Source organism: Orbicella franksi, chromosome 8 (genome assembly GCF_964199315.1).
Source record: "Orbicella franksi chromosome 8, jaOrbFran1.1, whole genome shotgun sequence".
Lineage (NCBI taxonomy): Eukaryota > Metazoa > Cnidaria > Anthozoa > Scleractinia > Merulinidae > Orbicella > Orbicella franksi.
In genome coordinates this window covers 11,153,221-11,167,049 of record NC_138152.1, presented here as the reverse complement: position 1 = coordinate 11,167,049, position 13,829 = coordinate 11,153,221, and the positions used below count along the sequence as shown (strand labels likewise).

The 13,829-nt window shown below is 39.0% G+C and overlaps 1 protein-coding gene across 1 annotated transcript; it reads right to left on the bottom strand.

The window, feature by feature from the left end:
• Positions 1 to 5,965: 5,965 nt before the first annotated feature.
• Positions 5,966 to 10,491, bottom strand: LOC145495951 (RAD52 motif-containing protein 1-like). The gene is made up of 6 exons (XM_081475546.1): positions 10,149 to 10,491; positions 9,971 to 10,049; positions 8,826 to 8,968; positions 8,101 to 8,223; positions 7,488 to 7,638; positions 5,966 to 6,640 (listed from the first exon to the last, which is right to left on the bottom strand). Exons 1-6 carry the CDS (start codon positions 10,254 to 10,256, stop codon positions 6,336 to 6,338), a joined length of 909 nt encoding a protein of 302 aa, XP_081331672.1. The 5' UTR covers positions 10,257 to 10,491; the 3' UTR covers positions 5,966 to 6,335.
• Between the last annotated feature and the right edge of the window lie 3,338 nt (positions 10,492 to 13,829).

Below are 13,829 nucleotides of genomic sequence, written 5' to 3'. Positions count from 1 at the left end.
CCCCTCAATACCACTCCACATTGCCTTAAAGGGCCCAAGCTTTCTGCTGTAAGAATCAGGGGCCTAAGGAATCTGTTTTTATCATATCGGCAACCATGCTGCGTGGCTGATATTCGAGACTCAGTAAAAGTTGTCACACAACCGCACGAGCAGCCCAGTCACGCTTTCACTGCTCTTGCGCAAATGTTCAACATTTCGCAATTTACATAAACCGATTACAAGTTTAAAGTAGTGACAGTAGATTGAAATGCGCTTCTTAAAGCTGACCTATCCAGGAGCAATTATTTCTTGTTCTTGAATGGCTCTTAGTTGTAGCTACAGTCGGGAAGGGGGGGGGGGGGGGGAGGGAGTACTCCTGGAAATTTCGGATATCTGTATGCAGTGGAAGATTAAGTGGTCTCCAGCTCTTAACGCCAACACTGACACACCAGATGATTCTCGAAGTATCACAGGGATCACTAAGCTAAATAATTTTGAGTTTAGCTCCGCTGAGTCAATTACCTGTTGGCGCGCACATTGCATTGACCGTGGACAGGTGGAAAAACAGTTAAACGGGAAAAGCCTGGTGCACATTGTAATTTAGCGTTGTTCAACACGCAATCGGTCAGGTTGTAATGCTAATCGTATTTGATAGAATCTCAGGTTTTCTTTCAACACATACTGGGGTGACATACTCCTAGATGGGCGTGACCGGGAGCCATGAGTCAAGTCAGTCAACTCGCAAAGCTTAACAGAAGAGTGATAGTGAACCACTGGTGGAAGGACTGCAGATTGTCCCTACGCTTTACCCTGATAGGCCTCTGTTTTATTCTAATGAACTGATGCTGTGACAATGATACCATTTAGCTTTATGAACATGCCAATTGTCAAGGGTTTCTTTTGCAGTATACAAAAATCATAAATAAGTAGTTCTTTGTGAAAAACTATTTTCAGGAAAGTAAGCTGTTTGCGAGATCTATGTTTTCAGATGTTCTAGAGTGATTAGTTTGTTAAGGCACTGTTGCGCTGCGTCTACGCGCAGTGTCGGAAACAAAATGCATTGGATCATCTAATTTTAATTCGATAAAGGTAAATTAATCGTTGCAGCGAATTTGGAAAGGGTGACTCAAATCAAAAGGGTGATTCAAACCTCGTTCCTAGAGTCTCTCATCTTACCGCCCGACTGGAGTACGCTCCAGGGTGCAGTAAGATGAGAGACCCTGGGAACGAGGTTGAGACGATTCGGCCATGAGTTTTTCCTCTAAACGGTCTTCCTCCTGTACTCCCTCTCCCTCTCTACAAAAAAATTAACGATCCTCCCCATCCCGAAAAACTAGCACCTGAAAAAGACGAATATTATAAGGATCCTGGGCTCTGCGCATTTCCCGCGCCACCATTTCGGCGTCAAGCTTTCGGCCTGTCGTTTGACCAGTGCGGAATTTTGCCATAACATACGATTGCTGCTTGTCACTGACTGCCCTGAGAGCCCAACCCTCTTTTGAAACAACAAGGGCTTCTTGGTGACCTATTGTGGCTTTGAGTAACGCGCCAACGCTTGCTCCAAGCAGGGTTTGTAGCACATTTTGGCTAAGTCCATAAGGGAATGTCTCTCCAGTGACTGAGTATATTTCTCCAGAGACAAGTGCCTCTCTAAAGTGGACAGGCTATGAAAGACACGAATGCAGCCGCCTTGAAGACATTAATACACCCCTGCAATGCATGGTTACTATCCATGGAAACATCACCAGACGCTTTCTCGGTCACACCCGTTGATAATGGCACCGATGTTGGGGTCGCAGTGTTCGTGCCTTTTTAGAAAATGACCTGAAGTCTCCTTTAGAGAACGATGTTTCCAGCAGAAATAAAGAAAGAGCGATGTCTGACTAAATTGCAAAAGAAACCCTTGACAATTAGCATGTTCGTAAAGCTAAATAGTATTATTGTCACAGCATCAGTTCATTAGAATAAAACAGAGGCTTATCAGGGTAAAGCGTAGGGGCAATCTGCAGTCCTTCCACCAGTGGTTCACTATCACTCTTCTGTTAAGCTTTGTGAGTTGACTGACTTGACTCATGGCTCCCGGTCACGCCCATCTAGGAGTATGTCACCCCAGTATGTGTCGAAAGAAAACTTGAGATTCTGTCAAATACGATTAGCATTACAACCTGACCGATTGCGTGTTGAACAACGCTAAATTACAATGTGCACCAGGCTTTTCCCGTTTAACTGTTTTTCCACCTGTCCACGGTCAATGCAATGTGCGCGCCAACAGGTAATTGACTCAGCGGAGCTAAACTCAAAATTATTTAGCTTAGTGATCCCTGTGATACTTCGAGAATCATCTGGTGTGTCAGTGTTGGCGTTAAGAGCTGGAGACCACTTAATCTTCCACGGCATACAGATATCCGAAATTTCCAGGAGTACCCCCTCCCCCCCGTTCCCGACTGTAGCTACAACTAAGAGCCATTCAAGAACAAGAAATAATTGCTCCTGGATAGGTCAGCTTTAAGAAGCGCATTTCAATCTACTGTCACTACTTTAAACTTGTAATCGGTTTATGTAAATTGCGAAATGTTGAACATTTGCGCAAGAGCAGTGAAAGCGTGACTGGGCTGCTCGTACGGTTGTGTGACAACTTTTACTGAGTCCCGAATATCAGCCACGCAGCATGGTTGCCGATATGATAAAAACAGATTCCTTAGGCCTCTGATTCTTAAAGTAGAAAGCTTGGGCTCTTTAAGGCAATGTGGAGTGGTATTGAGGGGAATCGACGGCTTTTAGGTATGTTTTCTGTAACATTTTCGGATTAAATTAGTCGTATTAATATTTTTTTTATTTGTTTCGGGTCAGAGCGTTTCACTTCTTGTTTCCATTTTAGAAAGGCGAAATTTATTTGGGACTCGCCACTACACTTTTAAACTTACACTTTTGATGACCTCGGTTTGATTTTGTTGTTGTACCGGTAATAAATTGCCGAATTAACCTCTCGACTTCTTGAACTTGAACGGAGGTCCGCTGTTTGCCAAATTAGAATAAGGGCGCGATTTTGATTTGCTTCAAGATATTTCGACTCGATTAATTTACAGTCCTTTAACGTCCTTAATGCTAAACAGCATTCCAAGTTGACCCATTATTGTGTCTTAACGAACTTAAAGCGTTTTGGTGAACCGAAAACAGTAAGGTTACAGGAAATCTCTTGCGTTTGTCGTGAAAACCATTCAGAGTGTTGTTTACATTAATGAATTACACGGGATGACAGACTAGACATGACGGCGGACAGGAAATTAAACAAAGTTAACGCGCAATGTTTCGAAAAGGTCTAAAAACAGTTTTTATGCAGTGGACATTATGTTTCTACTGATAGCAGTGAATTGACGGGATTTTAATGAATGATGGCCTTTTACTTTCGCCGTTGAAACTGATTTGTCTCTTGTTCGTGTATAATTATTGTGTTATTTGCGCCCAACACATTGACGTAGATTTTCGTTTTTCTCAAAGGGAAATACTCCGAGTTCGAGCGTGAAACTTGGCATGATATATGTTTAATAATGATATTTCTAGGCTGTAAAGTAAAATAATCGGAAAGTGAGGTACCAGATGCATTTTTATGCTGTTAAACATGACCTATATTTTGCCGTTATTTTTCACACGCTTCATAGGTGTTTTTAAAATGGTTCGGAAAACCACTATATCAACATCTCTGAGATTAGTTTAAAACGGGGAATAAATTAGAGTGGTTGTTCCACATTTGTGTGAAGTTTGAAGTCAATTGAATTTATTTTAAGACTTTACCAGCGCTTTGTCCTCGCGCCTTATTTCGGTCATTTTATTACGCGAAAAACCGCACTTTGACCGCGCTTTCAAATTTTCGCGAATTTCTGAAAAATAAAAATTCGCTGGAACCTTGAAATATGATTTTTAGAATTAGGTCACCTAAGGGTATCTTTGGGCAAAATATGAGCGATTTGCCAAATGGGTCGTTGACCGGCGTTTCGCTATCCTAACAGTCAGCCATTCTTAAGATTATGAAAAATAAATGCTGTTCTAACCGAGAGACGTTGGGAACATTCGGAAGGCCTTCGGGTGATTTTCGGAGAGTATTCGGGCATCGTTGAAAATGACATTCTTACAATGCAAAGATTTCTAGACGTCTCCAGATTTTTGTACCCTGGGGATTGGCAGGTATGCAGGGGTGATCATGACTGCACAAGGAAAATAACAAAATTCATCTGCAGTGACCAGATCTCAGCAACACGAGCTTATTACTTTAATAGCTTTTGTTTGATGAAGCTCGTGATCTCTAAGGCCTTCAAATAACAGCCTCGACATCTAACTTTGTTAAGATTTTGGAAAACAATTTGCTGCGTATGCTATTTAACAAATGTACGTTGTAAATACGAGCTGAGTTAACCAAGTATAAATACTTTAAAGACTTCAAGCACTTCTTACCTCGGAAAAGAACGTTGCAGGCTATTGACCATCACCATTTATGGCCGATTTTTGGAAAAAATGGTCCTAGACTACCAAACATTGACCAAACAGACATGTTACATCGCCTTCGTAGCATTTACTGCGAATGAATGAACAGCATTTCCGCAATCTCTCACCCGCCCCACCAGCACCCACTCCGTCGATTTTTTGCTCTCGCCCCAATTTTCTCGCGACCAGAGGGCGAAAAACGCAAAACGCCTTCAAAGGATTGGCGCAAGTCGAAAGCAAAACCTTATTTTTATCACACCTCGCTATAAGTTGATTTGTTATTACATGGCCCTGGCTAAATGTTAAACTTCTTCGATTTTTGTACAATTTCTTCAATCTGCGTTTCATCTCGTCTGTGTATCAAAGCGTTCGAACTTTCAAATAAAAAGGACGGGGTTGCTTATCGTATCTTTTAGGGGTTAAAAAAGCGGTTTTGGTACCTCGATCTTAAGGTGTTCAGCCTCAAAAGGTCCACAGCAGGAGCTTTTGCCGTATCTTTTGGTGTATTGATCCGAAAATCATATAACAAGAGATAATATGTTGTTTCAGAATTAGTACCTCTTAGGGGTGAAAAACATTTCAAGCCACGCCCACAAAACAGGATCTTGGTACCTCTTAGGGGTTCTTTTCAAAATTTCAGAAGATCACCCCCATCCTCTTTATATGTGAGTCCCCCCCCCCCCGGGAGGTTTGGATTTCCCTAAGCATAGCCAGGTCTAGAGACAGATTTACAATGATAATTGTTTTGACCAAAAACGCAGCAAAATTATCCTGAGTGTCCATTTAATTGTTGATTTAAATAAATACAGAGCAACCTCCGGTTGCGACTGCCTCTCGTAAGTGACCACCTCTTCTCGGCGACCAGCTTTCCAAAATACCAAAAGTTTCCCAGTCAAATCACTATATTTGGAAACTCTTGTAAATGACCACCTCTCATAAGCGACCACGACCACTTTTGGAGCTAAAAGTCTGAAATTTTCTTTCGTTTTTAACCTCCCGTAAGTGACTACTTGACAGATAATAGAGCGAAAATTGGGTAATAAAGTGTTGTAACATTATTGCATTCCTGAGAAGTACCGGATTTTTCCTCGAAATTGATTTTTCACATGAATAAAACATTGAATAACATTATGGCTACTGTTGCTAGGCAACAGTAGCCATGAAAATTTAAAGAAAAAATGTACGCTCACTGTATTCTATCAGTCTTAAAAGAGACAACCTAAATACTAATGAGGTAAAATTTTGACCCAATATGGTCTAAAAAAACAATTTTCAAAAGAAGATGGAAGAAGATTATAGTAACAGTGATGCATGAAGAGTGCATTGTGAAGGACAACAAGATCAGTTAATTTAAGAATCTCTAATTCCTTAAAAAGAGGCTCAGAGTTTCAAGAAAGTTATAATATGTATAGCCCTCTTTTGAAGAATTACTAAAGGTTTAAGAGTAGAATTGTAAGTATTGCCCCAAATTGATAAATCATAGGTGAGGAAGGGGTAAATAAGTGAATAATATAATTGATGTAATAATTTATTCCTGTTTACATAATATCTAATTTTAGATAATACTCCAATACCTCTTGAAACTTTCTTGCTCAATTCGTGTAAGTATGGTTTCCAGTTCAAATTGGAATCAAAAATAGGAGATCTGAATCACTGACAGGCATTTCTTCAATATGGTTTACATGAACTGTTCCTTCCTCTTCAGGTTCATTAAGTGCAATTTCAGCATCAACACCATTACAAGCAAGTGAAGAGTTACATGTATTCTGAAGTCCTAATGGTGTATTGTGTTCCTCATCTGAATTACTCACAGGCTAATTTCTTCAATATTGTTTACATGAACTGTTCCTGCCTCTCCAGGCTCATTAAGTTCAATTTCAGCTTTCAACACCATTACAAACAAGTGAAGAGTTACTTTTATTCTGAAGTTTTAATTGTGTATTATGTTCTTCATCTGAATCACTGACAGGTATTTCTTCAATGTGGCTTACATGAACTATTCCATCCTCTGCAGGCTCATCAAAACTGCAATCAGGCATGTCTTGTTGGTTTATCTCTACTCCAACTTTGCCATTGTCCAAAGATATAATAATCACTCTTCTAAATGCATTTTCATATGCATGTCTGTGGGCCAGTTTCTTGGCATATCCAAGCAATTCAAGTCTTTTGGCAGGGTCTTTTTCTGTGAACCATAAAATTTACAAAGAATTTGAAAGTTGAAAAGTCACATAATAGTTATTTCCTCAAAAAGTTTCCAAAAGAAATCTACTAGCCTTGGGCTATTGGACACAAATTTCTTTCCACATGGAAGACTCTCACAATTGCTCTATTGACAGATTATGATACCATTGCTTAAGGACATTCGCACGAACATTTCCAGTAAATAGATTTTTTAATAATTTTTACTGCAGTCAGATAATGAGTTACCTGTGTCAAAAATGCAAAAAAAATTGGGAGTCAGCAACTTCATTTCAGAGTCAAAGCATGTGACAAATTGGCGTACATAATTCAGCATGGTTTACAGATGGTCTACATGGTCTTAAATATCGAAGGTGAGTCAACGGAGGTAAATGATATTAGTCATATTTCATAAAAGTGGGTCTGTTGCATAAATAATTCCAAATATTGCCAACATAACTTAACCCTTCAAGAGGCATTTGAAACCACTGCACAGATAAACAAAGAACTAAAAAGAACAGAATTCGATGGTGCATTTTGCAAAAAATTGAAACTTTTAATTGATAGATTTTCTTTCTTTTTTTGCTAAACAGAGAAAATCAGTAGAGGAGGTGATCTATCAAAAGAAAAATAGGGGTCACTGAACGTGCAAGATCGCTAAATCCATAGCAATGGCCATCTCCCCTGTTATTGTTCATTTTATTACTTAGCACACACTTGATGATGTAGAGTGTGAATTTTCCTACACAGTAAGGATGCACAGAAACAATTCATGTGAACATCCTCAAGCCACTGTTTGAATTTAAAAATATCAGTGTTAACACTTTGACAGCCCATCAATCTGTACTAACCTTGCTCTATCATGTTTTGATCTCCACCATGCCCAGTGCCATCACAAAAGAATTCACAATCTTTAATCTCCAGTCTAACCACACATCTATACAAAGAATTGTTCTTTTCCTGACAATCACTGTTATCAATTTTATTCTCTAGCCTCTCTAGCTGCAAAAAGTGCAATAGTAAAAACTTGTGAGAGGAACAATTTCTTTTCCATGTTTCTGTTACATCAAGGGGAGTGGCTCCTCACCTAGGCAAGTGGCTACACTCCTCTTAAGTCACTAAACATGAAGAGTTACAGTAAGTGCCTGCACTGATGACACATTATGGTGACCCATATTACCCAAATGGAAGTGTTTGGACTTAACTGAGGTTCTCTCAGAAAACCCTAATTCACAAAAATTTAGAAATCGTACATCAGAATTTTAACATCAACAACGACTTTATTTTACAAATTCAGATAATTGACTTTGGTAGCCAGTAATTAGTAAAGCTATTATGTACTAGGTAATCTACCCTAAACAAGAGATCTAATGATGGTATTTAAAGCTCAAAGACAAATAAACAAATAAATAATCACCACTTCTGAGTGACCATAACAAAATGAAGAAAGGAAGATTCCATTACCTGAACAATTTTTGTTGACCACCCATTAAATCCAAAGTAATGATTAGCAAGCACTGTGCACTTTGCCATGTACAAAGGGTGTCGAACAACTTCTGTGAACTTTTTCCGTTGAGCAAACTGGACCTGCATATACAATGCTAACCAATAAATTCTTAATTAAAGCTAACTGAGATAACACCGTACACAGGTAAAAAAGTCTGCATCGGACCAAGAGGTCCAATTACCAGCAGAGCACATCCTGGTTTCTGTAGTATTAAGTGTCCAGGAGTATTTTGACACCTCCCTAATGGGACAGCATGTCTATGAGAGGGTTTACCCACCCCCACCCCTTGTGGCGTTAAAATCACCTGCACCCATTTGTACATGTAGATCTAATCTAGGTAGAGGGAATCACTCTGAGAGTTAAGTGTCTTGCTCAAGGATACAACACAATGACCCTGGCTAGGGCTCAAACCCAAATAACTTGATCTGACGTCCAGGACACTTAAGCCCTCTGGCCTGGATTCTTCAAAAGGTGGATAACACTATCCACCAGATGAATCACTATCCAGTGGATAGCGTGGTTTGTTTTGTTAACACTTATCTACTGGATAGCGATTTTAATACCTAGTGGATAGTGCTATCCACCTTTCAAGCAACCCCGGCCTGGCCTAAAAATTATGCAACAATTGATAAAGAACATTATTATCATGAGAACTCTGCCACAAGGGAAAACTAAAACTGACCTTTAAAAGTTGGCCTCCTAAAAGTTTCTTTCCACTTATTCTCTCTTTTGCCTTTTTTGCTGCCCTTGCTGAATAAAACTTGACAAAGGCATATAGAGAACTGTAGTTCAGGTCAGAACAATTCACAGTGGACTCCTCAGGAGCTGATGACAAAAATGATAATTTTCATGTTATTAGATAATCACTCAGTTAATTAATAATCACTTTTTGACTTTACTTTAGTTTATTACATGCAGCCTTGATTAGGTTCCTTCTCATGCATGGTGGGGAAGTAATCAGATTAAAAATGGATCATCCCAAGTTGGCTTGTTAAGACAGTTTAAACCAATTTTACACGTTGAATGCTTACAGTGGTCAATGCACTTAGCTACACCATCCTACAACCCTGCAAAAAACTGTCGAGATAGTATTGTCAATAATTGCATGTGATACTATGATGTAATCAAACCACACTGTAGCCCCCCCCCCCCCCCCCACCCCACCCCTCACTACCTCCATTCAATGTTGTTTTGGTCTGAAAACCAAAGGATAAAGTTCTTGTGTTATCCCCGTCCCCACCAAAAACACATGATTACAAACATTACAAGTCAGGGGAGGGGTATAAGCTCCATTTATTTAATGACATTTTGGAATCTACTCAGTACAAATGGAAAAATGATAATATTTTTTTCAATATAGTTTTTGTCACAGCTAGTTTAGACCAGGGTTGTAGCTGATTCAGCTAAGGCAAAACACTTAAACTGACAGACTGGTAATGAATTCTAGCAGACGCACATCACCTACACCAGGTGATAGGCTTCTGGTTCTAGCAACAATGTTATACTTATTATTCTTTAATGGGTTTATCATTTCCATTACTTAGCAGTTGCTGATAGAGTGAAAACCTCAAAATTGTCTGACATTGAAAGTGGCTCTGAAATGCCTCCTTTAAGTTTCAAGTACTTATGCTGAGCAAGTTGCAGTCAAAATCATGTAATCACCTAAGAAAATTAATAGGCTTACTGTATAGGGCCACTCCATCTACACATTTTACACATAAAAAACTGACGTCAATTTATTAAAGTATCCAAGTCTTCAGTGTTCACAGTTCTGACGTTAAAAAGAGTTTCTATAATCAGAAAATTAAAAGAAGAAAAATAAGTTACCTTCTGAACTATCCGATGAATCGATCACTTGTACTTCATACACCAATCCAAACTGGGAAAATATTTCAAGCAGTTTCACCTGAATCATTGAAAACGACAATTCTTATTGTTCAGTTGTACACCATTTTTGTCCATATTATATGGCAAAACATCTTATTATACACAAAGAAATCCTTACTTGTACCACTTCTTTCTCTAGCCGTCTTGAAATGTTGGTGACATACAGATTAACTTCATTCTTATGAGGACGAAAAAACTCGATTAGTTCAACTGATGAGTCCGCCATGTTTGTTTTGAACTTCCCGCGCGCTCCCGCGTATCGTCCGATAACTCTGCGGTATTTTAGTAGAAAAATTGAGCTGTGGTGTATCAATCATATAGTGGTTTTCTGTGTACCTGAGACTTGCATTGCATTGGGCATCCCTACTGTGTACGATTTTCGCGTCATTAGCGCCTCAAACTCCCTCAAACTAAGCTCGATAGCAAAATAAATGCTCCTTTTCTCTTAAACGAGCACTGTGACCCCCACTTTTTATTTAATAATTTCAATATCCTCAATAACTGAGAAAAACATAGGCACGCAAGGCGTGCAAGAGTTATTTTTTTGTGAACTATAAGTCTCGGAGATAGGCACATTCATGGAACTGTTTACAGTAATGATTTGGTTGATTTGACAAGTTTTTTTGGTTGCGATGTACAGCAAGAAAGAAACTGGGAGTTTATGATGTACATAAGATGTTACATCGGTAATGGTAAGATAACTAAATAGTAAGCCATAAAATGTTTGACTGAACAAACTACAGTAATCTGACACGTCTCCAGATTAATGTAGAGACCATCTTATTTTCTAACAGGCAATTTTATTCGTTCTTTGATACAACCCACACTCTGATTGGTCTGACACGCGCACATGCATAACTCCCTCACTCACCGATCACGTAGCCCTTCCCCCCCGGGGGGGGGGAACTCCCTTATATGGGCTATATAGGTCTGTGCGGCCCCGAAGGGTATGGTTTTTCAGCCGTTTTGGTCATAAATAGGGTATCGATTTTAGCTGATTTTGGCCATTTTGGTCATAAATAGGGTACGGTTTTTGCACTCTAGCCTTGATATGGGTATGCTTTAAGAAGAAGCCACTTTTTCATCATTATCGAAAAGAAAATCAACAAAAGCCCTTCACAAATTTATACGTTTACGGTAATTTAACATTGGTTTGAACTAGGGAGCTAATTATAACGCAGTTCTGAAACAGGGTTTTGATTTGAGGGTCAGGTCGTAAATAGGGTTTCGAATTTTTGGTCAGGTCATAAATAGGGTAAGGAATATCGCAGATTTTGGTCATAAATAGGGTAAGGGTTTTGGGAAGCGGGCCGCACACCCCCGACCAATTTTTCTAGGAGTACCCCCTCGGGAGCCCTTCCAGCCCCCAAGAGGAATTTTTGCTCAAAAATACTCAAGTTAAGAGAACTTTTCGCATTTTATACGAGTACTAAGTTTACTCTTTTTACACAACACAACGCAACAACACTACTTCACCGAAAATTTAAAGAAAGAGAAAAAGACCTCTCTGACACGTTGAAAGTCTGATTTAATTAAATTGCACTTTAACTTGGTGCCACACAGTCTTCAAAGAACATTTGAACAGTTTTCATACTTTTTACCTTTAAAAATATCGGACTGAAAAGAATGTCATAAAATGCTCATCAAATAAAAATATTAAACTGCTACTGCAGAGACGTAAAAACACTCTAGAAAGGAAAGCTTCTTTTTTGTTTAATATCCTGGGAACAATAGCCGATAACTTGTAAGCTCTAATTGAATTTACTCTCATATGAAAAACAAAAGTGTCGAGTTACCATTTGTAACTAAAAATAGCAAACATCTCGTGGGAACAAGTGGCGACGATTCGTCAGCTCTAATTGAATTTACTACCTTGTTAAAAACAAGAGTGTCAAATTACCCATTGTAACTAAAAAATAAAAATATCTCATCATATTTGCATGCAATAAGAACAAAACAATCGTTACCTGCACTTACTATTGTAAACGTTAGAGCTGCTTCAAATCTAAATAGTCTCGTCTCCTCTAAAACATGTCTTAAGAACTAAAAGCGACGATTCGTGACCTCTAATTGAATTAACTCCTTGTGAAAAACAAAAGTATCAAGTTACCCTTTGTAATTAAAAATAAAAATATCTCGTGCCATTTGCCTACTACTCATGAACTGCTTCAAAACTCAAGACTCATCTCGTTCATAACTAGCCACCATTTCACTGAAAATTATGCACTCTAAAACAGCCCAATGTACGTATGTAACCGTCACACTCTCCTCCAAACCGGACTAAAAATCACAAACCGACAACATACACGTCACTCTTTATTTTTCAATTACCAAAGTCCTTGTGTTTATACTTACCTTGTGTTTCTCACGTACCATTTACCTTTACAACAAGAAATTTGATTGGCTGTTCATAGTAGATCCAATCTGATTGGTGTGACATACATACATCTCTCACTCACTCACTCACTCACTCACTCACTCACTCACCCATTGACCCGTCCATAACATACCCGACGCGCCGACTAAGAGGTATTTTTTTTACAAAAAAATAACTCAAAAATTAGCAGAAATCTGTGGCTACTTTTTTGGCAAATGAAATAAATACTATTAAAGATTGCCAGGATGAAACATAATTTAGAATTAAAATAAAAACGTTCGCTGGCTAAAAAGTTTCAAAAAGAACATGAGCTTTCGGCTGTCGATCTACAGCCCGCGACGGATAAAAATGGAATGCAAAGGGATAAAACGTATGCAAAAACAGGCGAGATAAAAATAATAAGAAGAACCAAAAACAAAATAAAAATGTGTAAATTAGGTGACTATTGTTTAAAAAGAATACTATACTTTTTACTTTGCTTTTGTTCTCTTATTATTTTTATCTCGCCCTTTTTGCATATACTTTATCCTCTTGCATTCCATTTTTATCCATCGAAGGCTGTAGATCGACAGCCGAAAGCTAATGTTCTTTTTGAAATTTTTTAGCCAGCGAACGTTTTCATTGTAATTTTTAATTATGAAATAAATACTACAGAAAGAGACAAAACGCGCCCAACAGCGCATGTCCAAATTATGGAGGGCTATGTGTACCTTTCACTACTGTATACAGAGTTGCTCATAGTCAATTGTTCCATGAGTGCATACGTATTAAACACAATATAAGGCCCTATGTCAGGTAAAACCCTAAGGAGACCAAATACATCATGGCGGAGAACTCTCGAAAGTGAGATGAGACGGGCCTTACATGACCAGAAATGTGGAAGGCGGCAAAAGATCGAAAAATGCAACTTCGTTTTCAGGACCCTCTCTCTTCCTCGAGAAAACCCAAGGGAGGAAGAGAGAGGACCGTGGGAACAAGGTTAGGAAAGTTACGAGCTTATGCCTCACAAAGGGTTAAGAGGACGAGTGAGTGATTACCCTGTATAGCATTTATAACTGAGGGCTATAACTGAGCCAGACATGAGTTACACAGCTACCCATAGACTGCGAGGCTCTTCGTGGGAAAGAAAGTAGGGAATGAAGAAAGGAAGAAGAGCCTGCCCGCATCACTTAGAGCCCAAGAAACCCCGTTGATGCGACGCGGAGCGAGTTGTCAGAAATCAGTCAATCAGCGCTGGAACACCAAATATATATGGATTGACACCTTGTCCACGCGATCTGTGTCGGGCTAGAGGATACTGGGGTACCGGATGGCGACGACTAATGCAAAATATAATTTGACAAGGGAGAAAACATATGCCAGAAAAACTCAAACGACTATTGCAAATGTTTCAAAGTCTCACTGAAAATCTTGTCCACAGAA